The sequence below is a fragment of the Ambystoma mexicanum genome, chromosome 10, assembly GCF_040938575.1.
Source record: "Ambystoma mexicanum isolate Mex_15411 chromosome 10, UKY_AmexF1_1, whole genome shotgun sequence".
NCBI lineage: Eukaryota > Metazoa > Chordata > Amphibia > Caudata > Ambystomatidae > Ambystoma > Ambystoma mexicanum.
This window is the reverse complement of record NC_090932.1, coordinates 963,794,565-963,819,881: the sequence shown is the minus strand read 5'-3', so window position 1 is coordinate 963,819,881 and position 25,317 is coordinate 963,794,565. Positions and strand designations below refer to the sequence as shown.

The 25,317-nt window shown below is 48.9% G+C and overlaps 1 protein-coding gene across 3 annotated transcripts in view; it reads left to right on the top strand.

Moving 5' to 3' along the window:
* FNDC3B (fibronectin type III domain containing 3B) overlaps nt 1–25,317 on the top strand; it is a 796,261-nt gene that overhangs the window by 154,148 nt on the left and 616,796 nt on the right. For 2 of the 3 annotated variants that reach the window (XM_069618738.1, XM_069618739.1), the window contains exon 3: nt 18,561–18,636. In XM_069618738.1, coding sequence (XP_069474839.1) covers nt 18,561–18,636 — 76 coding nt within the window. Of the gene's footprint in view, nt 1–12,189; nt 12,666–18,560; nt 18,637–25,317 lie in introns of those variants that run through there. The other variant, XM_069618740.1, reaches the window with a different exon arrangement.

Here is a 25,317-nt window from a genome sequence, read left to right as displayed (position 1 = left end):
GAGATTAGAACCTGTAACCCCAAGGTACAGCACATATCACTGTAGCGGAGGCTTTAGTCCACTGAACCACCAACGCCGGAACTCGTAGATGGCGTGAGGCATACAGAAATCGCAGTTCAGATGGTTTTTCTCCGATTAGCTCACAAGGGTTCAACGTGATATTAGTGTTGGCAAAAGCACCTTTCTAAATAACACTTCCGATCTGCATAGTTTTCTGCCATGTACTGTTTAACTATTTCCTTTGTGGAGCAGTGTCTCCCTAGTTCCCCCTTGGACCCCCTCTCTCCCATTACTTTGTTTCCCTTCTGCCCAATATATTTTTCGGTCACCCTATTTACGATCGGTCTCCTTCAGAGAGGTGTGATTCAAACCCTGTATCACATGCTCACAGTTACAATGCAAAGCTGCAAGGATTTTTTTTAATAAAAATGTGGGGATTTTGGTTCGACCATAGTTGGGCAGGAGTTTCCAGAGTTTTGAAGCACCATTCTCACTCTGCCTAGGTTTCCTACTCTGCGCCTCACAGAGGACACATTGCTTTTGTTATGGTTGGCAAAATGCTGCCCCCAGAAACAACATCACAGCTTCATCCAATTACCAAAGAGCCCTGGGTGTCCACAGAAAACGGAAGGTTCAGACTTTTCACAGAATCACCCCAGCTTCATAGTATCGCAACCAGGCATATCGCTAGCTGAACCCGATTGCCCACTTCCAAAAACTGAAGCGATGGCCCATTGTGGGGGAGGCTGGAAAACATTGATATTGTCACAGTGTTTTGATTGCCTTTCAAATGGATGCTCATTCTACATATAAAGTCCTAGTATAATGTGAGTCCTGGCAAACAAACACTGTTTTTATGCAAGGTGGAACGAGCAGCTCCTTTTAGAAAGGGAGGTTGAGCTCTATTTGGAAGTTGGTAGTCATATGGCAAGTAGGGCGTGCATTGAGGTGCCTTGGCAGATGTTGGCCATCAGGAAGCTGCAAAGCCTTGGCTGTTGCTGGTGTGGGAGCTGTTTTTGGCAGCTACTGTAGGTCTTCCGTTTGGGTTCACTTTATGTACTTCCTTCAAAACCGAGGTTTTATATGGGGCATTAGGGTGTGGTTCACAGAATCATTTCTAAAGGCGACCTTGTTTAGATAGCTTAGCTACGGTACATTAAAAGATCACTCGATGACATACTACTAGTTCGTCAGACTGCGGTAAGAAGCTTGCCAATTGTTGATGTGCACAGGGCAGGCTGGTATGACATTTTCTTTTATGTGCACCAGTGTGTTACCACAATAATGACTTTTTTGAGTACCGTACTCTCAAAACGGCTGCTTCTCATGGTACAGTTCTGGTTATTTGTGCAATCCTGCACTTTAGCATCCTCCCGCCCTTTGAAGCGGGAAATGGTCATATATGGTCATGCACTTTTAAGGGATCTGGACATGGACTCCCGATAGTTGCTATGTCACCAATCCATATTCCATCTGAGGGGTGTCTGTTGCTGGACAGATGTGGGGCAGCTAACTTTCCATTTGTATGGTGCCAATCCTTTCCATTGGATGGGCGGGGTTGCTCCCAGCTTGGATTTTGGCTACAACGTGTGGGACTGAAACCATTCTGGTTATTGCCCAATTGAATACAGAGTCTGAAGAATGAACACCCCATTAAGGAATGCCAGAGGATTACAATTACGGACCACCATTCTAGAAGCCTTCCGCCAAGGAAGCATTGGCCATCTTCAAGCGGCATGAGGGAGAACATCACTGTCCCCCACGCCCCTTATAGTGGTGTGTTTAACCAATCTGAGCTCCTGCACTGCTGTCCTGCTCTGTGCAGACGTCAGACACATCACTGGTATTCCCCAGTGTCTGGACCATCCTTAGATGGGATTTTCTGCCTCTTGGACACCATCTCCCATGGAAGCTCAAAACTCTGCAGATCCATTCCTTGTGGGACTCGAACCAGGTTGCTCTCCATCGAACGTGAAGGGGAGCATGCTTGAAGCCTGCATTCTATTCATGTGACCTGGAGCTTGTGTGACCTTATGTGGGTTCACAGAAGCTGCTTACTATACCTGACGTTTTCTGGAGGCCTTCCAACATTGTGGGAAGCAAAGTGATCATCCTTCGTCATCAGTCTTTTCCAGCTGGTGGGTCATTGGAACTGATCATCCAGTGAGAGTCCGGAACCACTGCTAGCCCAACCCAATTCTGACACTGAAAACAATCAATGCACCCATGACCCATGCACCTCCTGTAACCGGGTGAAAGGTGTCGGTAGTTGTCCTAAACAATCCCTGCTTACCTGGACATTACTTTACATCGAATTGGAGTTTCAGAGCTGAGATACCAAATTTACCTTGAAGCTCCTCTGTTGCCATAGAGACTCAAATATGTGGGAATTGCGAGTTGCACCGTACCTTTTTTGGAAACTGTGAATTAAATTTGGTGTGTCATTATCTAAAGAACTAACCTGTTGTCTTTGGCCATGATTATTTTGGGAGACTTGTGAGTGCTTTTCCCCCACTTTCCAGGTACTTAACCTCTGAACTTGTTGCACATGACCCAGGGTCAATGTACTAGTCATGTAGAGAAGGACTTTTTTTGGTATTAAATTATAATTATAAAGTATGCGGTTACGACTGTCTAACCAGTTTTGTGTTTTCCCACCCATTTTAGTTTGATTAGTACTGCCTGTGCTTTGTATTACTAATATCACTCTGTGTATACTAAAGTGTGGAATAACCCCTTGTGTAGGCGTCCAAAAGTGGTTGCCCATATGTAGATTCTGTTTTTGACTAGTGAGTAGTAGTATTGACTTTACTCATACGTTCTGTCCCCTTTCCTCCATCCTTGTTGGCGTCCCCAAACATGGGCAAGGTACTGACACCTTTGGCAGTGAACAAAATTAGCTTCCCCTTTACATTTAGTACATGGGGGGGGGGTGCACAGCCTCTGGGGTGAGAATGCCCCACCCTCCAGTGCCTCACCTCAGTCCCTTTTTCTGCATGGATGGTGTCAGACCTGGCAACCAGCGCAGAGACCTTGTTCACCTTTCCGCTTGCTCCCCGTTTGTTTTTCAATCATTATTTCTCTTCCCTTCGGTGCCTCAACTCCCCAGTGCATGTCGGCCGCAGGAGGATTCACAAGGTGTTCCTCTTGCGACTGCTCGTTCTCTGCATCGGACCCTCATGCACTCTGTCTTGAGTGTTTGGGGCCCGACCACCGCTGGGACTCATGTGTGGCCTGCAGCGCTTTCGGTCATAGGGCATTGAAGAATTGTTTGTCGTGGTGACCTCTCCCCCTCTCCACCTGGAGGACTTTGTCTCCGGGTCAAGACAAGGTAGGATGTCTCTTCAGCACGGCTCCACAGCGCAGATATTCCTTCACCGGGGTTCCCATGGATCAGGGTTCCTCACATTCAGGTTCTTGCAGGCCTGAGTTCTCTAAGGCTACTGGCTCCCAAGCCAAAGGGCCAGAGGACTCTTCCGAGCGATCCGGGGCAAACCTGAGGCCTTACATGCTACCGGCGCCCAAACTGAGGAGTCCAGGGGCCCTACCAGGTTGTCTTCAGATGGACGATAAGGCTCCTCCTCTTCTTCTACCCCAAGGTGTAGGGGATCGTCGAGTGCCACCTCCAAGAGTCGTTCCTCGACTAGATCCAGCACGGCTACCGGCACAGGTGCTGAGGGCTCCCAGCCTACCAGAGCTCGTTCCGAGCCCGTCATCCAGGCTGTTTTGACTACCGGCCTTCTGGGTGAGGGCTCAGCGCCTACCAGAGGGCTCTCTGAGGTCAACGTCTCTGCTTGGGGTTCAAGACCCAAGCTGTATCCTCTCAGGTCTGAGGCCTCTCTTGGCTCAGGGCCTTCACACCCTCCCACCCAGGGCGTGGCGCAAGGCTTCAAAATGGCGGAGTGGCATGTGGCAGAGCCTGCCAGGTAGGTGGCCACTTTGGATCTGACTCAAGGCCCTCCAGTGCTTTCGCCCATCGAGTGGGCTTTGCAGGACGATTCCAGCCCCCTTCCTTCTGGTAGCAGCAGCAGATGCTACGGTGCAGGGTTTTGGTCCCTGCAGGGGTACATCTACCCATCAGAACCCTATAGCTATACACCCCAGGAACCTCTGCCCTTTGACCAGGAGCAGAAGCCAAGCGCCTCAGAGGTCAGGGCTCCTAGGGGCCTGGTGCTTCCTCATGCATTCCCCTCAGATGAAGGGGCTCCTGAAGGACATTGTGAAGGCAGTTATCCCTCAGGTGGTGCTGCCTTGACACCCACCCCTGGGTGGTACTCCTGTTCCTTCTGGCTCTCCCGGTGTTGGTCCCTGCTCCGGTTCAGGCCCTGATGGTCGTGCTGACCTTTCCACCTCCTCCTGTACCACCAACGCCTCCCCCTCAACAGCTTTTGGACTTGTCTTTGGCTCCGGACCTGTGGGGGGGGGGTTCCCCTGCGGCACCTGTGTCCTAGGGCCCGGATTCTCCTCGGCCTGTGAAAAAGGGGGGGAACGATGATGACGAGGGTGACGATTACGCCTAGGACGATGAGGCCTCTGCATCCGTTAAGGCCTGTCATGACCGCCTTCAGCACCTGGCGTACTTCTTGATGGTCCCTCTTCTGAAACAGCCCCCCAGAAGTTGGGTGTGCTGGCAGAGGTCCTGGGCAAATGCACCACAATCCGGTCTGGTATTCCCCTACATAAGGATGTCTTGCAAGAGGCGCAGAAGGTCTGGGAGAAGCCCAAACAAACAGGAAGTTGGATAGCAGGTTTAGGTTGACAGACAGGGAGTCAATCCTCCTGGCCTCGCACTCGCAACCCCATTCTTCGGTGGTGGCAGCGACCTTGTTCTATTCGAAACCATTATCTTCCGCACACAGGAGCCGCCTCCAGTTGCCTCTCCAAGGAGAACAAGGTCATTGAGTCCTTGGGAAAGTGCTGTTTCTCCATCTCACGGCTGGATCTGTGGCAGGCCAACGCGGATGCCCTCTTGGCCACGGCTAACCAGAAGTTTTGGCGGAAGCTCTGGGTATTTGTCTGACCTCCATTCGGACAAGCAAGCCTCCTTCAAGGCCGGTCTTTTGGATGCCCTGGCCATTGCAGAGGACCTCATGGAATCTTCAGTGGCCCACATCGATACATCTAGCAGAGGGATGTGCCTGTGGGTCGAGATGAGAAGGACGGCGTGGATGCACGCCACAAGTTTTTCATCTGATGTGCAGGAGCGAATACTGGATCTTCCCTTTGAGGGCGTGGACCTCTTTCATTCATCCACTGATGATGAATTAATGAAGAAGCAAACCCCCACGCAAACCGCCAAGTCCTTGGCCATCCTGACATAACCAGGTTAGAACTCCTTCCCTTAATCCCAGGGTATGACCGAGTTCAAACCCCACGCTTTCTCCAGCTTCAAGGGGTTCAGAGACTACGGTACACGAAGGCCTGACGGGTCACCCAGCGACAACAGACGGAAGCAATAGAGGATGTTGCGCTGGTTTTTACGCTCTCCCCCCCTCTGACCCTGCCTCTGATGCCAAGAAGCAGTGACGTCAAGGTCTGGGAACACAGCTCGCCTGTGGAGGGTCGTTTGCCTCTGTTCCAGGACACCTAAAAGTCTCTTTTCAGAACCTGTGGCTCCTATCCATAGTCTCCATGGGCTTCAGACTTCCTCTTCCATTGCCTCTACCATCCTCTCCTCCTCTTCATCAGGTCGGATCCCCGGCTCTTTTGCAGGAAGTCCTTTCACTCTTGGAGATGCAGGCAATCGAACCGGTTCCTCTTGTATACAGGGGCTTTGCTTACTATTCAAGGATTTTTGCAGTACCCAAGAACAACCAGGCTGTCCTGATGGTAGTCCTGGACCTGTCATTTCTAAACCTGTCTTTACCACTGGAACGATTCAAGATGATTACTCCTGCGCACATAGCCGAGTCTCTGTGTGCAGGGGCCTGGGTGTGTTCCCTTGGACCTCAAGGATGGGTACCTGCATGCACCCATTCATCAACTGCATTGGAGGTTTCTGCGGTTCACGATCATGTCGTACCACTTCCAGTACAACGTGCTGCCCTTCACCTGAACTCGGTCCCTCATGTCTTCACAAAGTTGATAAATGCAGTGGCGGGCCTTCTCCGCTTGGAGGGCCATCATTTATACCCTTATCTGGATGACTGGTTGGTGAGGGCGGGGTCACCCAAATGGGTGGTGCACTCCTGGCAGAGATTGGCGGATAGCCTTCATCAGCTGGGGTTTTCCCTCAACCAGAGGAAATCGCAGTTATGCCCATCTCAGGATCTGGTCTTCCTAGGGTCACGTTGGAACACTACCGGTCAGCGGGTGTTCCCCACACCGAGAGGCTTACGTCCCTCTGCAAGGCGGTGGGGCACTTTCTGGCCAACTCGACCACCTCAGCATGGTGGTTCCAGCACATTCTGTGCCTGATGCCTTCCTGCGGCTGAATGTACAGCACGTTTGTCTCAAGATAAGGCGTCTCCAGCTCCACCTGGTGGCCTATTGGGATCAGGAGACATAGTCTCAGTCTGATAGGATCCCAATACCTCTGCTCCTTTTGCCCGATCTTCGCTGGTGGCTGATGGATGACAATGTTTCAGTGGGAGCATCCTTCACCCAAACGGAGCCTACCCTGGTGGTGGCAATGGACTCCTCTGTTTTGGGCTGGTGGAGCTATTCTGGAAGGCTATGCGATTCATGGAACATGGTCCAGGACGGAAGCCCTACTACATATCAATCTGCTCGAGCTCAGAGCAGTGGGCTTGGGCCTCAAGGCATTTTTATCCCTATACAGGGACAAGTCAGTATTGGTCAGGACGGACAATTCTACTAAAATGTTTTACCTGAACAAGCTGGGTGGCACCCATTGCCCGCTCCTCCGCATGGAGGCGTCTCGATCTGGGAATATGCCATTACAGAGAGGATTTGATTTCGGCAGTCCACCTGCCGGGGAACAGCAGAGCAGAAGCGGAACTGTTGAGACTCTTCAACACCTATGAGTGGGAGTTGCACAACGACTCCTTGCTGCCCCGGGTCCAGCATTGTGAGTTTGCAGACCTTGACTTGTTTGCATCTCTTCTGAATGCCAAGTGCTCCCAGTTCGCCTCGTGGGCTGGTCGGGGGTCACTGGGAGATGCCTTCCAGATCTGGCACGGCCGCAGGTGTTATACATTCCCGTCCCACCCCTCTGCTCCAGTGGACCCTCTGCAGGTTCTGGGCTTCCGTGGGCTGCAGCCTCATGCTGGTTGCCACCGACTGACCTTCGAGACCCTGATTTTCGGATCAGTTGAAATTGTGCTCCCAGGGTCCTGTCGATCTTCCGATCCCCAGCAGGGGCTTCCTGGCGCAGCAGGGCTGGGCTGTGGAACATCCGGATCTGGCCATACTGGCTCTGGCGGCCTGGTTCCTGATCAGCTGAGACTTTAGCATGCTCAATTTTCAGATGACAACTGGGACATCATTCAACAGGCCAGGAGGCCCTCGACTCAGTCCCAGTATAAAACCAAATGGACTAGGTTCTGCCATTGTGCTTGATACAAGGGTCTGAACCCTGTCACCTGTCCTCTGGATGACGTACTAGCTTTTTCGGCACACCTGGCTCGCTCTGGAGTTCAGGTGGATACTTGCCTCACGTATTTGGCGGACATCAGGGCTTACAAGAATTCCCCTGAGCATGTGTTTTCGCCAGCCAACCCAGTGGTGAAGGCCCACTTCAATGGGTTGGCTAGGCTTTTTCCTCTGGTGCATAGGCCCCATCTGTTCTGGGACCTCAATGTGGTTCTTGCTGCTTTGCAACACAAGCCTAACGAGCCAATGGCCTCTGTGGACCGTTTACTGGTGGCGCTCACGATTTGCTGGCATGATGCAGTTTGGTCAGGCGGTTCTGAAGGACCTTTTCGCTTCATCCTAGATATGAGGGATATGAGGCAGGTTGTCACAGCTCCACCCTATATTCTTGTTTGGTGTAATCACCCGCAAGGATCGAGGAAAGGGGACGGGACGTATGAGTAATTAAAGTTACTTACTGTAGTGACTAGAGTACTCATATAGTCTCATTACAACTCAGGCGGAAAACCATGGTGCTAGTAGCACCATGGTCCATGCCGGTAACTTATCTACTCCGCCATGGAGGAAGGGGGAATTACCACCCCATTACAAGGTTGGCGGGGCGGTAATTGCCCCTTCCTCCATGGCCCTTCCCCATTCCCATTTTTGCCCCATAGGGCATAATGGGAATGGGGAAGGCGGTAATTACGGTACCGCAAATTGCGGCACAGTAATTAGCACCAAGGACTCTTTGCGGGTCCATTCCTTAACAGCTGGTAAACCAGCCGTTAAGGTGGGAACCCACAAAGGGACCTCGTAATCAGGCGCTAAGGGATTACCGGTACGGGTACCCTTACCGGTACCGGTAATCCCTTAGCGCCAGGGTCGTAATGAGGCCCATAGTCCCCTTTCCTCCATACGTCCCACCAACTTTTCCCTGCTAGTATGCCAATGGCTTATAGGTAATACGAGTAGCTAGGTATCTAAGCGTCCGATGTGTTCAAAGGGCACTGATGTGAGGCACCGGAGGGCTGGGTGTTCCAATGCCTGAGTCCGTGCCTCCGCGCGCTGTACTAAATTTAAATCAGAAGCTCTTCGCTGCACAGGTTCCGTGCCCATGTTGGGAGAGGCCCACAAGTATGGAGGAAAGGGGACCTATGGACCGAGGACTCTAGTCAGTACAGCAACTTTAATTAGCCATCAACGTTATTGTATGTCCATTGTACCTTAGCAAAACAGAAAGGTGATGGCTGGAAGGTATTGAATTAATCATAACCACGGGCAAAGCTCTGGGCAACCCTCCAGACCATCGTTTTTCAGCCTGCCAAGCCATTACAGAAGGGGAAAAACCATGTGCAAATCAGGCTTGGTCCTACCCCAAAAGGGGCAGTCCAGCCCGAACTGCTAGGTCACATCCCTTCTGCACGAGACCACAAGCATCCCCAGACATGTTTCAGCCTTGTTGGGCGTCATCAGTGAGGAGTAGCTTGGGTCTCTAGGCCCGGCAGACTCGGGACCCACGTCTGGGCATACCCGTCCCACTCGGGGTGACTTTAGCAAAACAGAAAGGTGATGGCTGGAAGGTATAGAATTAATCATAACCACGGGCAAAGCTCTGGGCAACCCTCCAGACCATCGTTTTTCAGCCTGCCAAGCCATTACAGAAGGGGAAAAACCATGTGCAAATCAGGCTTGGTCCTACCCCAAAAGGGGCAGTCCAGCCCAAACTGCTAGGTCACATCCCTTCTGCACGAGACCACAAGCATCCCCAGACATGTTTCAGCCTTGTTGGGCGTCATCAGTGAGGAGTAGCTTGGGTCTCTAGGCCCGGCAGACTCGGGACCCACGTCTGGGCATACCCGTCCCACTCGGGGTGACTTTAGCAAAACAGAAAGGTGATGGCTGGAAGGTATTGAATTAATCATAACCACGGGCAAAGCTCTGGGCAACCCTCCAGACCATCGTTTTTCAGCCTGCCAAGCCATTACAGAAGGGGAAAAACCATGTGCAAATCAGGCTTGGTCCTACCCCAAAAGGGGCAGTCCAGCCCGAACTGCTAGGTCACATCCCTTCTGCACGAGACCACAAGCATCCCCAGACATGTTTCAGCCTTGTTGGGCGTCATCAGTGAGGAGTAGCTTGGGTCTCTAGGCCCGGCAGACTCGGGACCCACGTCTGGGCATACCCGTCCCACTCGGGGTGACTTTAGCAAAACAGAAAGGTGATGGCTGGAAGGTATTGAATTAATCATAACCACGGGCAAAGCTCTGGGCAACCCTCCAGACCATCGTTTTTCAGCCTGCCAAGCCATTACAGAAGGGGAAAAACCATGTGCAAATCAGGCTTGGTCCTACCCCAAAAGGGGCAGTCCAGCCCGAACTGCTAGGTCACATCCCTTCTGCACGAGACCACAAGCATCCCCAGACATGTTTCAGCCTTGTTGGGCGTCATCAGTGAGGAGTAGCTTGGGTCTCTAGGCCCGGCAGACTCGGGACCCACGTCTGGGCATACCCGTCCCACTCGGGGTGACTTTAGCAAAACAGAAAGGTGATGGCTGGAAGGTATTGAATTAATCATAACCACGGGCAAAGCTCTGGGCAACCCTCCAGACCATCGTTTTTCAGCCTGCCAAGCCATTACAGAAGGGGAAAAACCATGTGCAAATCAGGCTTGGTCCTACCCCAAAAGGGGCAGTCCAGCCCGAACTGCTAGGTCACATCCCTTCTGCACGAGACCACAAGCATCCCCAGACATGTTTCAGCCTTGTTGGGCGTCATCAGTGAGGAGTAGCTTGGGTCTCTAGGCCCGGCAGACTCGGGACCCACGTCTGGGCATACCCGTCCCACTCGGGGTGACTTTAGCAAAACAGAAAGGTGATGGCTGGAAGGTATTGAATTAATCATAACCACGGGCAAAGCTCTGGGCAACCCTCCAGACCATCGTTTTTCAGCCTGCCAAGCCATTACAGAAGGGGAAAAACCATGTGCAAATCAGGCTTGGTCCTACCCCAAAAGGGGCAGTCCAGCCCGAACTGCTAGGTCACATCCCTTCTGCACGAGACCACAAGCATCCCCAGACATGTTTCAGCCTTGTTGGGCGTCATCAGTGAGGAGTAGCTTGGGTCTCTAGGCCCGGCAGACTCGGGACCCACGTCTGGGCATACCCGTCCCACTCGGGGTGACTTTAGCAAAACAGAAGACCCAAGCTACTCCTCACTGATGAGCCCCAACAAGGGCGAAACATGTTTGGGGATGCTTGTGGTCTCGTGCAGAGGGAATGTGACCTAGCAGTTCGGGCTGGACTGCCCCTTTTGGGGTGGGGCCAAGCCTGATTTGCATATGGTCTTTTCCCTTCTGTAATGGCTTGGCAGGCGAAGAACGGTGGTCTGGAGGGTTGCCCAGAGCAACGCCAGTGGTTAAGATTCATTCTAAACCTTCCAGCCATCACCTCTTTGTTTTTGCTGTGTCACCCCGAGTGGGACGGGTATGCCCAGACGTGGGTCCCGTGCCTGCTGGGCCTAGAGACCCAAGCTACTCCTCACTGATGAGCCCCAACAAGGGCGAAACATGTTTGGGGATGCTTGTGGTCTCGTGCAGAGGGAATGTGACCTAGCAGTTCGGGCTGGACTGCCCCTTTTGGGGTGGGGCCAAGCCTGATTTGCACATGGTCTTTTCCCTTCTGTAATGGCTTGGCAGGCGAAGAACGGTGGTCTGGAGGGTTGCCCAGAGCAACGCCAGTGGTTAAGATTCATTCTAAACCTTCCAGCCATCACCTCTTTGTTTTTGCTGTGTCCATTGTACCTGCCACCTAGTCCCTAATTTCTTAAGTCTAAGGCTTACTGCTCAGCCTACGCTACCCAGAGACTTTGGATAGACAAAAGTAGTCCACTAGGGTTAGCTTTCCAGAAAACCCACACCAGTGTTGTTTCTGAAAAACTCCTCTAACAGTTTCAAGCTAATGGGCGATGTCTGGGACATGATGGCGGACAGAGTACTGGAAATTGGAGCGTGGGTGCAGTGCTGATTGATCAGCAGGGGTTAGCAATCAAGATGCACTCTTAAGGGCCTTAGCAAGTAAAATCTGTACAGCCTGATGACCTTTCTCCTTGCGCGACCCGAAGCGCCAAGAGGCCTTGTAAATGGCAAAAAAATGCACTAATGGAAGACCCAGTAACACAACAGTATGTGTGGGATTTAAAAAGTGCAAACCATACTGGGGAAAAGCAACGCATTTTGGTGTCTAGAGAAGAAAAGTCTTCAGTGGCTTGGTTGGTCTCCTGGTACCCCCATGTATGCACTAGCACCCCGATCTACTAGTGTATGTTGCTAATACCATTTACATGGAAGCTTTTGTGTATAAGTACATTCCATTCATATTTGACACCGTGTGTCATTCATATATTTATATATATATATATATATATATATATATATATATATATATATATACATATATATATATATATATTTATTTATTTGCACACACGCTCCAATTATGTTCCTGCTCGCTGGTAAGAAACATTTAGCATTCATGGCAGCTGTGCCACAAAAATGAGAGGTTGCATGACGCGATAAAAAAAAAAACCTTGCCTGCTAGCAGCTGACTCACTAGAATCGTGCGTGATGCAGGGGCCGTTGCTGCCTCATTCATGTCGGTTGTCAAGGCGAGTCATCAGACTTTTTTTTTTTCGCCGCCTGAGCTGTGAGGCAGCAGTTGCCTCCACTGGCCAGACACTCGACCGTCCTCCACTGATGACATGCCACTGGTACCCACCCAGGTGAGCCGGACACACAGGGAGGAGGAGGATGCTGGTCTTCGCATGTATGCGCTAAGGGATGCTGTCCGTCAGGATGCCGGAGCTCGGCTGATGTCTGCGGTGACTTGCGAGATTACAATCTGGTTACCACAGCAACTCGGCAGCAGCCAAGGAAGCACAAGCTCGCAATGAAGGCTTCTGGTGGGATGCAGGAAAGCCTCGCTCCCGCTCTTTTTCTGCATTGAAGAATGGTGCCGGTCCGGGGGTGTGCACCTGTGGATGCTCGACAGCCTGAGGCCTCATGCACAACTTTGGATTTTCGCTTTGCAAGTGACTTCTAAGCCTCGGATTCTCAATGTTTTCCTACAATACCATGGTAAGCCGCCAGACAGGGAGAAGGAAGCCGGACACTGCCGCATATAGCTGGGTTGCAAAGCTCAAAATCGATGGGCTTTCTGACCTGCTGTCAACGGGGGGCGACTGGCTTGGAGGGAATAGCAGGGATCTACTGTGCAGATTTATGCGGCCGAAAAGCCGGAGAGGCTGGGTGAGAGTCGGTTGCATGCGAGGTTACTCGAAATGCTGGTGCCTCTGAAAGTCAGGATTGGCTGGAGCAGACGCTGTCCCGGGCACATGCAATTTATACCGGTCCTCTTCAAAGCTACCCTGCTTCTATAGGCAGGTCATGTAAATGTTTGTGTTTCACTTGCCTTTTAGTCAGCCCTAAATGCCAGTTCGTGTAACAGGGAAAGCGTTGGTTTCTATGGACTGCTGTCCTGATTTGACTGCTGCAGTGTTTTTTCAGAATTCCTCCCTCCCCCGCCCCATCTCGATTTGGTCCATAGCGGATAGGATGGCTAATTGCCGAAAATAAATGACCATTTCATCACACAGGAAGCCTGGCTTTCCCAGAAATAACTTTGGCAATATGTGCATGGCTGGAGCAAAGGCTGCATAAGGACATCCTATCCGCCGCCCCGTCCCTCTCCTCCCACCCCACCAGTTTCTCTCCATATTTACTTTGGCACATGCAACGTTGGTTCCCCTGTCCCATATTTCATATTCATTTCAACGGCACAGCTATAGAGATGCAGGACATCTGGTGGCACAGAACGCATGGGTAGATTGTTTTTGGCCTGGATGACGTCACTTGTGGGCATCTGTACTGGGATCCTGGTCTTCGCCTGCATAAGTCGGCGCCCCGTATTCCTAGTAGATGTTACCAGCTGTAGAGCATGTGTTTTTTGTTTGTTAGTCTTGTCAGTGCTCTGAGGCCTCTGGGCGTGTGGCGCTATACAAAACACATATAGATAGGCGGATTAAAAGCCCAAAATAATGGTAGGCCTGCTCATCGTTATTCCAGCACTAGTTTCCAGAAGGTAGATGATGTAAGTGTGTGCGCTCCAATGCTTGCCGTGCAGGAACATGGGGAACTCAAGCTGGCCTTTGCTCTCTGGTTCCTCCAGAGCAGGACCTTCATTGTTATATAGAGAAACATTTGGCTGATTATCTGTTCCCTGTTCAAACCAATATTATCAATCCAATGTAGGTAATGTCAACAATTGCAAGTCTAATTTATGACAAGCAAGTCACGTCCAAGTGTTAATGTTAAAGGACATTTGTACCGTGCACCATCACCACCGTAGTGGTCTCCTGGCGCTCTGGTGGCTCTGAAAGAGGAGGGGAGGTTGAGTTAGTGGGAGGAAGCTGGAAAAGTGCAAGAGAGCAGTGATGTGCTGTTGGTGGCTTCAGCCCGGTGGGTCCGTTGGCTGGGCCTGGGGTGTTTGCGGCCCTTAGTCGTCGTGTACTGTTGTGCAAGGCTATGTGTGTTTTTTGTTTTGTTGTTGTAATGTAGTGAAGTTTGTGCGGTTTGTTGTGCGGTAGGATTTGGTTGTGTTTGGTTTGGAGTTTCAGAGGTGTATGCAGAAAGGGAAGTTGTTAGTAGGGTTGGTTAGTTTGCATCTCTATCCTGAATTGAAGCATTCAGCTTTTTCTTTTGTGGCAATAATTTACGACTGAAAGATGACAACTTCAAAAGTGCTGAAAATGTGCACGGTGCATATGGTATGCATTCTGCATGCATTCAAAGAATGGGATTTTAAAGGTGCATCTCTTGATAACAGCGCTGTACAGGCAACAAAGCGTGTCATAGCCTTATGGTGACTTTCAAAGCATAGCACCATTGCATGAAAGGAGGAGCCACGGTGTCACTGCACAGTGAAGGACCGCCATCTGGTCCTTCTCTCTCTACCACTCCCCGCTCTTTGTCGCAGATCCACTGCCACTTTTCTCTCAGTCAGATGAACGCAGCCGGCATAGGGAGCTCTGGCATTTTTTCTCACTATAGATGGCTATGTGTTACTATACTCTGATAGCGTACTCGCGAGTAATGCACCACCCTGTTTCACTGTGAACTAAAAGTCAATAACCTTTTTGACATCAAGATGTCCGGCATTTTCAAATTTAGCGTTCTAGTTTGACCACTCATTCCCTTAACTTATGTTGCCATCAACATTCACCTTCATAGACAGTCTATTTCTGACACTGTCCTTCTTGGCTCAGACTTGCCCGTCACAAAATAAACAGTCTGGCATTTTGAGCGGGGGCAGAATGTGTAAGACATGTATGGGAAAATAAGCCACCAGACCTCCGGAATTGCCTCTGCACACTCTCGAGCCCTTCATGCATCCAACATTACATTGAATACTAGCTTAGAATTCTCCAAAGCTCCCTTGGAAATACAACCCAAATACCGCAACACTTTAGCACATCTCCACCTCCCCTTTTGGAGAACAAAGGCTACCAAACAGTACTGACATGCACTCATGACTTAGTCTCTGGCGGCATCCCTCCCTCCCTGTGATTGTAGCACCCAGTTCCCACTTTCCTATCCTCTTATCTTCCCCGGGCTCTTTTCCTTTCCTCCAGCTGAGTGAAGTCTGGATTCTCATGCTGAGGGAACAGTACACTATTCCATAAATAAGCCTAGGCTCTCTGAAACTACTACAGTGGTGATTTGGCGCAGTGTAAAAGCACATTGACAATACAAAACATGAGGCAAACAGCAATTCCTATCTGTTAGTTTTTCACTCCTCTCAAAGTACTACAAAATGGTGATATAAACTCCCAATCCCCCAACCATTTCTAACATGGAACAGAGGTGAGAGCGCAAGTGGCTAGAAATAACCACTAGATAAATTACCATAACATACATGCACAAAATCTACATTCCACAGTCCCCCCTGATAGAAGCCAACGGCATGTGGCACGCTACACATTCACTAAATGATAGAACGCTGTAACAAAACAGAAGGAAATATTCATCCCATCATTAGTTATCCTTGTCAGTACCGCATTTCTCCAAACAAGAGTGGGCAGCGTTTCCCTGGATGAACACATGAATCCTTCCATATTGACTCACTCGTAACTTGGCCGGGAACCAAACAGATGCTTCAATCCCCATCTCACACAACTCCTTTCTAATTTCTTGTAGCTCCTGACACCCACTCTGGGTCTCGCCGCTGAGATCTGGAAGAACGAGAACCTTTCTGCCTTTGGATCCAGGTTTCCCATGCTTAGCAAGCGCCTGGAATACTTTCTTCGGGACACCTAACTTCCAGTGTTGCTGCGCCTTCTTCTGTGCTCTTGCCTACATGTTCTTGTGAGGGTAGCTCAGTGGCCATGTATGTACTTACCGCCTGTGATTCCAACTCTCAGCGCAGTGAGTCCTTGAAAACGATTGAGCCCGGTTCTTCGGTTTCCTTCCCAGTAGGCGAAGGATTCCCAGGTTGGACGCTATATAGTATTTTTAAACCTCTCCGCATTCGTCTGGAACTTCACAATGGAAGCCATCGCAGATTCTTGGAACCTATGGATTTTGGAATGGTTACACCAGCTTTGGTCACCAACAAGTTGTTTTTCACCTGGTCAGCACTGTGGGCATCTGCTTGTACCGCTTTTCCAGACCTTTTCTCCACAAGGCCATTATCTATGGCTTGTTTTCCTTAGCAGATCCTTTAATCTCCATGTTTTGGGGCGTTCTATGCAGGTTCATCAGGGTCGCGTTAGAAGGGACTCACCCTGTGTCCTCACTGGGTCACTTCCCTGTAGTCCCATCAGGCCATCCGTTCCCGACTCCAACAATAGCATGGCTTGGGGCCAAAACAGCTTTCTTGTGGCTTATTGAGACAACATGGGGTGTCCCTGAGCTCTGGAGGGGGAAACAAAGTAAGCAGCTGCTTGGCTTGAACCTACATCCAGTGCAATGTATGTATAGGGGGGGTTATCTCGGAGCACAGCAACGTCCCCAGTCAGCCCTCTGTATTCAATCTGCAAGCCAGTAAAATAGGACCTATCCACCACTCACAACCTCCAAGCCGCGCTGGTTGAATCTCCCCCAAAACCCGTCCTATGCCGCAGCCCTCCCACAGTTGTGTGGTGCTGGTGTCTGGCAAAAATCTTCAGTCCCTTACCTGGTTGCAGTCATTAGAGAGTGGGTTCCAGAGTCACCCCAGCTCCTGCACCCCTAACCGCCTCTAAACTAGATGCTGCAAAGGCACCAACTTGTGCCCTCAAATTGAGCACCGAGGCGTATGGCTCGGGAGGTCTACACAAGCACCTCCAGTCCGTCTTCCTCTGCGATCATTGAATGGGCATTGGTGCCATTGGCTCACTCACAGTGCACTGTGTTTTCGCCCTGTACCTCCGCTCCTGAACAGCTAGACACCCCTAGGAAGTTATCCTGTAATGGAGAGCCAAGCAAACAATGCAGTCATGGGGCTCATCTAGATCTGCCCCCAAATTATACCTTTTTTTTCCCTTGACTGCACATAAAATCATTTTCACTTGCTCTGCAGGCTGTTAGTCTGTTAATTAGTGCTTTCTCCCCACGCTTATTGAATAGCTTCCAATGGGAGCACCCCCATTCATAGTGTGCCAGTCACCACCATAGTGGTTGTATGGTGCTAGTACTGTGTCTGGAAACATGGTGTATTAGGCCCCCAACCTGGGTAGCCAGAACGTAGTCGTGCGAGAAGCAACACAAGGAAAACAGGGCAAAAAGTGGGGGCAGGTAGAAGCAGAAATAGACTAGTGATGCACAGGTCTAACAAACTGTGAAACTACAGTGGGATTGTGTCAGAGGGAATAAGAATAAGAATAAGATGGTCCAGGTAGGGGGGCGTGCATAAATGTAAACAGTGAATCAGGTGGAACGCTGCTCTAGAAGGTGGTGGGAACCAGGATTGTCCAGTGGCGGCATTTCTCGTACCGTGGAAGAAGCACTAGCATTAGTGGGGGCAAGGTTGTGAGCTCAGGGAGTTAGATGTGTAAATAAGCGTAGCATATCATTGGCAAATCTTTGTCAGTACTCATGTAAGTAAATATCTCAGTCCATGTTTCCCGACATTTGGACTGCTTTGCCCAGGTTGATGTCCAACATTCGCCTGCATGAAGCGCAAAGCGCCATGAATCGGGAATCGGGACATATTTATTTGAAAAGAGTCTGCACGCATGACATTTCCCTATTAAATGTGCAATACCTTAAAATTCAGGCGGGCCTCGTTATGAGGTTGCGGGTATCCTGGCGGAAACCTGTGTCACCGTTACCAGCACTTGATCCGATGGAATTACCGCCGGATTACTAGTGCCGAAAAGGGTAGTTACTTCCCATTCCATGGAGTAGCATGGGGGGGGGGGGAGTTGCAGGAATGCTGGCAATTGTTGCTGGAGAGGTGGCCGGAATTACCTCCACCTCCTAGCTGGAGGTAATTCCGGCCACCCCACCGGCAAACTTGGAGTTTGCGGGTGTGGAAACTTGCCGGTAAATGGAATTACTGGCACGTTAATTCCAACTGGCCCGAGTGGGCACGGCAAACCTCGGAAATAAACTGTTTTTGAAATACTCTTAATGAAGCAGTACATCTACACACTTGGGGACAATGGGAAGATTATACCAAAAGGCCAGTACCTCTGAGTGGCCTGGTCTGGTTGGGCAGAGCCAGCCCCAGCACATTTCCCCTGAGCCAAATCCCCGATGGCACATCTCCAGACCTTTACTGACACATAAAGGATTTGTCTCATGTAGATTTCAGATGCAATGCCAGATTGCCATGCCATTGTTTTAATTGTGAATGTATGTCCTGGGAGTTTATTGGAAAGGATTGAATAGAATATTATTCTATTATTGCTTTCATCCCAGAACTTTGTTTAATGCTGTTTCTGAACTGGAAGAAAGTTTGTGTAATGTGATGCTTCTGCATTCTGTTGACAGGTCATTCTGGTGCAAGTCAACCCAGGTGAAACGTTCACAATAAGGGCTGAAGATGGGACGCTTCAGTGCATTCAAGGTAAGGACCTTACTCCCCTGAAGGGATGTGATTATCCAGTCTTGTCAATGCTGACTTCTCAAATGTCTCGATTAAATTAAAATGAATAACTCAATACCCACAGTTGTGTTATGATGCACTGTGTAAAGTGCTGATTAGTTAAGTTCCATGCATTACGCCCCAAAGACTGCATAGCCGGGGCAGTCTGCTTGTGCTGCAGGTCTGATTGTATGGCACAGTGACATCACATGCAAATTGGCCTTGTATTGTAATGGCGCAGGTGACCAGAAAAGACTTGTGCAGCCCTGAGGGTTCATGACCAATGACTTGTATTGTTCAGAGACCTAGGCTATGCTATGTATTTGGATTATCAGTTCATTCCATTTGCTCTTCCTCGCGATGGGGGGCGGGGGTGGGGAGGTCACCAGGGACTAGGTGCTTCTTCCTGCCTATTCTCTATGTGCTACAGAACTTCTTGTGAGTGTGACGTGTGGTGTCGAGGGTGTCTATGCAGTGCCTCACACAGTGTGTTGGGCCTTTTTGCGTGTTCAGGACGGGGTTAGGCTGACCTGCAAATACAGCTCCATGAACGAGCCCAATTGGGCAAAAGCAACACCTGTAGCCTTAAGGGTGAATGCCCAGTGGCTCCAGTGGATTGTGCATGTTTAGAGATCATCTGCCTACGGTATTGTTTTTGGCATTTCATGATATTTGATCCATCTAGCACAGTAAACCGCATCGATGCACGTATTCCATGTGGAAGAGATGTGTTTTCAAATAGCTGTCAAGTAGCGCTCGTCATAAGGACCACCTTCATCAAGCCTTGGCATGTTAGCCAGCAGCACTTTGCATTCTGGTACTTGTAGGTCCACGTTTATTATAGGAAATATTGCATCTACAAGTCCAGAGGGGGCGTTGGGTGATATACTAGGGCTCGCAAATGGTGTGGAATATACATGGAGACTCATGACCACCATGGCTGGCAATGTCCTGTTTAGCGAGCCACATTCTCTGTAAAATGATGCCTCACTGAGCTTTTGCCTGGTGGGTTCCTCTCAGTGGAAATGTGCATGCCTGCACCTGGTGCTAAGCCTTAGGAATGAGACTATGAACTAGTATGTTATTGATTCACAAATAGTCCTAACGCTTAATGTATGTCAACACTTAATGAAAAATATGGGCCAGCGTTGACTTAGGTAACACCATCATAGTCCTACCAGAGCAAAATAGCATCCAAAACGAATGGTATGCTTCAATTCATATCGGCGGCTATCCCTTTGTGATGCGCTCTTAATTTCATCCCCAGGTTCTGCCTCTAGGGCTGCCCCTCTTGTTACAATGCAAAGGGTTGCTATGCACCGGGTTGTGGACTGGTGCTTGTGAAGGTCTTCTTCCTGCTTTTCTTCTTGCCATAACTTTGAAGTGGTTTGGTGTGTCCTTCATCTACTATATGTAGGCTTTGGTTCTGGTTGGCAACTTCTGTGTGCGGCAGGTTTAAAAAAAAAGAATTGGTGAGCATGGGCCAACACTGGCACTTTGGTATCGGCACCACGCAGTGAGGGGTTCACTAACGTACTAGACTTGTAACACCCACATGCTATTCAAAATATATCTTTGTGTGTATTACTTCCATGACCAAATTACACCTTAAATGTCTTCTAGAGTTTTTCTAATGCCCATTTTTACAACATCTCCAAACACACAGTACATCTCACATTGGGTATAATTGTGTTGCATCAGTATTCCTAAGGAATACAAAATAAGTGCTGGTAGCTTCTGGTGCCAGGGTTGCCATGACCTTCCATGGTGTGCTCCCCGTTTGCAGGTGCTGACAGGGCATTCTGCCCACTGGTATCTGTAGAGAATTGGGCATGCTGCTTTCTTGTCTAAAGGTCTCTGTGTTTGACCATGAATTGTTACATACGAGTGCGCTAATGATCGTGCGGTTAGAGAACACGCATATGCAAAACTCTGCATATTTGTTTGAAGGAATTAAGATGGACACCACCTTGTTGCATTATTTACATTGCTATTTGGACTACAGCAGGTCTAAATGAACCGTTAACCAAATCATCAATACAGAAAATTGCTGACATTTTTTGTTGTTCAACTTTTCTTTGGAATACAAGCACATCTGGAAGGCTAGTTCTTAAGGTCGCCATTGTATAAAGATGTTTGCTTCTAGTCTTATCTGGGGCGCTTACTTTGCACAGTGAAGCCCTAGGTACTTCCTGGCCATAGCTCCAGAACTTCCTGCATTTGTGAAATATGAATGAGGGTCGTTGCTGGTGGCACACCCACCACTGCTCCTCCCACCATCGCTAAAACACGTTCAATGCCCCAGAAGGACCTTTAGAAATTGATTCTTCCAGATCTCAGCCCGAACACTGCTCTCTGTCCAATTTCTCACTGACGCCATCTTCCATTATTCAGTTTCAAGGCATCCATGTTGCTTACCCTCTCTACCTCTCCTCTTCTCCCAGCTCTACCATTTCACCTTCACGCCTCCTTTAAACTCTTTTCTGTAGGGCCTTAACTTTCGTTAGATTCCCTTTTTTTTTGTCTAATCCCCAACCGTGTACCTACCTTCAGTTCTCCCTTTTCATTTGAACCTTGCAATTTCCTGTGCCTGCCCAGTTTACCCGCCTCACTTGGCCCAGTTCATAGAAGTGGATTCGGTTGCATGTGCTATTACTTGTCATGAAAAGACCGGAGAACTAGATCATATAACCCCCTGCCTTCTTTTCATCCACGGCCGCGTGCAGCAAGCCTATCAAAATGGCAGACATGCGCTATACAAAACGACCTTACGTTCCATTACAGCACAGGTACAAGGTGCAGTGCGGGCGCCTTTCGGCTCCCATTGACCAGGCAGAGGTCTGTAATATTCTGCTGCAGTCTGCGTGATGAGCCTGAGTGACATATTCCTCTGAATTCAAGGGTTTTGGTGCATTCAACCCAGAGACAAGCAGAGGTGTGCTTAAAATCCCAGAAACTATGGAGGGGGTGGTGTACGTAGATTAGACTGGTTTGCCCTGTGGTGCTGCGCATGCCATCAAAAAGTATAGACTGTTCCTAGTTTGGGTTGTTGCTGCCTAAAAGGTTAAGGTGCACAAGTAGTTTATGAAATGTGATAAATATTGGTTCATATCCACCGTAGCTGTTGAGCGGAGTGGCCAGTTTTGAAGTGTTTCCTCCTTAAGTGATTAATCTGGTATTTAGTACACAGAGCTCTTCAAGTAGTCTGCCGAGCAGGCCCGTTGGTCATTGCTCTGAAGTTGCTGTGTGGTTTGTCCATCCATACACTTGGGTACTAATAAGAAAACCATGCCTCGGGAGGATAGCTCAGGGGCAACGTGCTCCCCTTGGAAGCAAGACGACACGAAGCACCACAGGTTCGATCCCCGGGTCCGCGCTTAGAAATCTCTGGGTATTAAGCGCGTTATAAATAACCTATCATATCAGTGTGAAGGGTGATGTTAGGCAGAAGGTTTCCTACATTGGAGCTCCTCCTTGGTAGGGAGGACATGCGATTACTCCAAGGTCATGAAAAACAGCGTCCTAACATGGCTGTATCTACGACAAAAATGACTCTGTGCGAGAGCCAGACAGGATATACAATCAAACAAAATAATAGTCATGAAGACTGCAAACTGTATCCTGGACCACTGCAGAGACTCGCGCAAACAGCAATGTTCTGCTGTATATCTGCACAACACAATGAATATCAACAAGCAGGCAGATCCTTTAAAAATGTTGAGCCGCTTCTTCTCTGTACATTGGTTACTTCTTTACTAACTACTCCGATGACACGCAGCTAATTTTTTAACTCAAGGGAGAATACAGCATCGACAGCGCGAAAATATCAGAGATTTATCGCATTATTGACATTTGGATGCAACGTCATTGGATGTGTCTTAATAATGCGAAAACCGAACTGATGATTTTTGGGACGGAACAGGCCAGATCCAAGTTAGGGACAGAATACCAGACTTTTACTATCAAACAGGCTGAAATCCCAGTGGTGCCCCACGTAAAAACCCTAGGGATGGTTGTGGAAGCATCAGTAGGATCCGAGGCTCAGGTTAACTACCTGCAGAAAAACCATGCCTACCACATGCGTCTCATGAGAGCCATAAGGCCATTTATTAATGAAGCGAATGCAGCAACTATAGCAAGAACGGTCATTCTGTCATGCCTTGACTACGGTAACGCCTTACTGATAGGAACCACGAAGAGGGATATACAAAAGTGTCAGGTCATGGAAAATGACACAGTTCGAGCTACCAAGAGAATCAAAAAAAGGGAGCATGTGACTATGGGGAGAAGATCCCTTCACTGGCTAAGAGTGGAAGAGAGAGTACAATTTAAGGCGTTGACTATAGTTCACAGATGTCTGTATGGAGAAGCCCTGAGATATTTTAAGAAGCAATTTTCTTTGTACCTGCCTCAAAGACACCTTAGATCAGAGGATAAGGCTTATCTGAATATTCCTAGAGCTAAACGTTTTCAAGGGTGGGGGAAATCTTTCCCAGTGAAGGCAGCAAAATGCTGGAACGAATTGCCACTAACTCTATGACTAGGAGAGAACTACCGAGTTTCAGGAAATCGTTGAAAACCTGCTTCTTCCAATGATAATCTCATTATCTTTCTGCAGATCGCCCTCCACAGCATATAATATTATGCGCACTGAATTACCACGGACACTCCCGCACCCTGATGCCTGCGGGCTATCGGAGCATTATACACAAACACATAACATAACATCATCATTTATTTTAGAAATTGGGTCAGGCTGTCCAGTAGGCGAAGGGAACAAATTATCCTTCTATCGCCTATTGATGAGTCGCAGAATACGCGCATTTAGAGACCTGACACATGGAGTACGATTATGCTAAAAGATTAGTAGCATAGCCCTGGGTTTCCTGACCATCCACCCACTGAGACAGGCAGCACACTTCTTGAATTGCTCAACAAAGTGATGGACCGATAAAACATCAGATGTTCTGAAGCTTGTCACAAAACCAAGCAACTGTTGAAATCTAGAGCTTCCCCAAGCACTTGTTCAACTTGTGAATTGGATTTTATTCGAACATTGTGCACCAAGCCAACACCCACTGGTCAATGTAATGGGGCAGTATTTTCTTCATTCATCTTTCTTCAATAAACAATTTGTATTGTTATTTGTATATATTAGTATGGATATCATTTTCAACAGAAGTGAGAGGATACATTACAGATGGCAGTGGCATTCTGTAGGTAGATGATCTACCATAATCATTTGGATGCAAATTGACCCAGGTGGTGGAAGAGCCATGAGCTGGTAAATAGACTAGGAATGGTGAGTCTGACACATCTAAATAAGATTAACATATAGGGCCTAGTGCCAATAATTCCATAGGTACAAATTAAATATATTATTAATGAGTGACAGATCCGGGGAAGGTGAGCTTGGGGTCGTTAAGAATTGCTCCTCCCCACCCATCAGCTCGTTGGAGAAGCTGAAGCTGGATTTTGAACAGTGATGGAGTGTCTTTGAGAGTATTCCTGTGCAGGCAACTAGTAATGAGATTAGTGGAAGAAGGCACATGGGAGCGGGGGACCAGAGACAGGGACCAGAGACAGAGACTAGAGAGAAGTGAATTTGACAAGCTATTGGGGAGGCGCAAGACCATTGTTTGATATGAACACAAGAGAAGAACAGTTATTTGTGGAACTCCAAACTGCAAAAGAACCAGCAAGTACATAAACTTCTGATGTGACAAAAGCAATTCCTTTCTGAACCAAGGACCTTCAGTCTGTAAATGGCCCCATCTGCCCAGATACCCCCTCCGGCCTGTCTTGTTTCAGACCCCCAACAGTAGATCAGGAGTGGAAGGAAACATGGCTCTTCCGTTCCACGCCTCTAAGATGAGAACCCAACAGGTAGGTTCTTCCTGTGCCTCACTTGAAAGTCATGCCAAGTCTCGGTACCAGCCCTCCACTAAGGATGGCTGTTTTGAATCTTTGATGTCCTCTGTAATGTAACGAGCACGGGAGCACTACCTGAATGGAAGAAGATGGGAAACCAATGGTGCGGCAAGCTCGTCACCCGAGGGACAGAACTCGGTATATGAGGGCCCTCCTTAGTTCTTTCTAAATCTGGATGATTTGTGATGTGGGAAGGCCTATTGTGGCAGAGACGCGCGCAACCGTTTGCAAATCCCTCTGACTTTTCCCAATTAACGCTGAAGTCCAGTCCTAGAAGCATTGAGACTGTGGTTCGGAGATGCTGAAGAATCTGACATCAAGAGGATGCCATCAACCGAATGTCATACAAGTTAATCGCTATATGGATTCCTCTGGACCGGGGTATGCCGCCACGTTCAGTAACTTTGTGAAACACCATGGGGCTGATGTCATGTTGAGGTATGTTTATGGCTCTTGAGTAAGCAGGCATATGAAGATGAAAGAACTGCAATTTGTGCATCACTGTCAAATGTGGCCATATTCACTTGCTGGAAAAGATTTAAGCAGGTGTTCTAGCCAAGGTGTTCACTTTATAGACTACCTTTGGATCACAGCTCTTGGCTGGCATGTTTATTTTCTTCGTCAAGGGACATTATATCTCCTTGCTCCCAAGTGAATTCTGGGCTTACTTTGAATTTTTCAATTGCCTTGGTTGATGTTGGAAACGTCCCATAAGCATGCTGCCCTCACGAA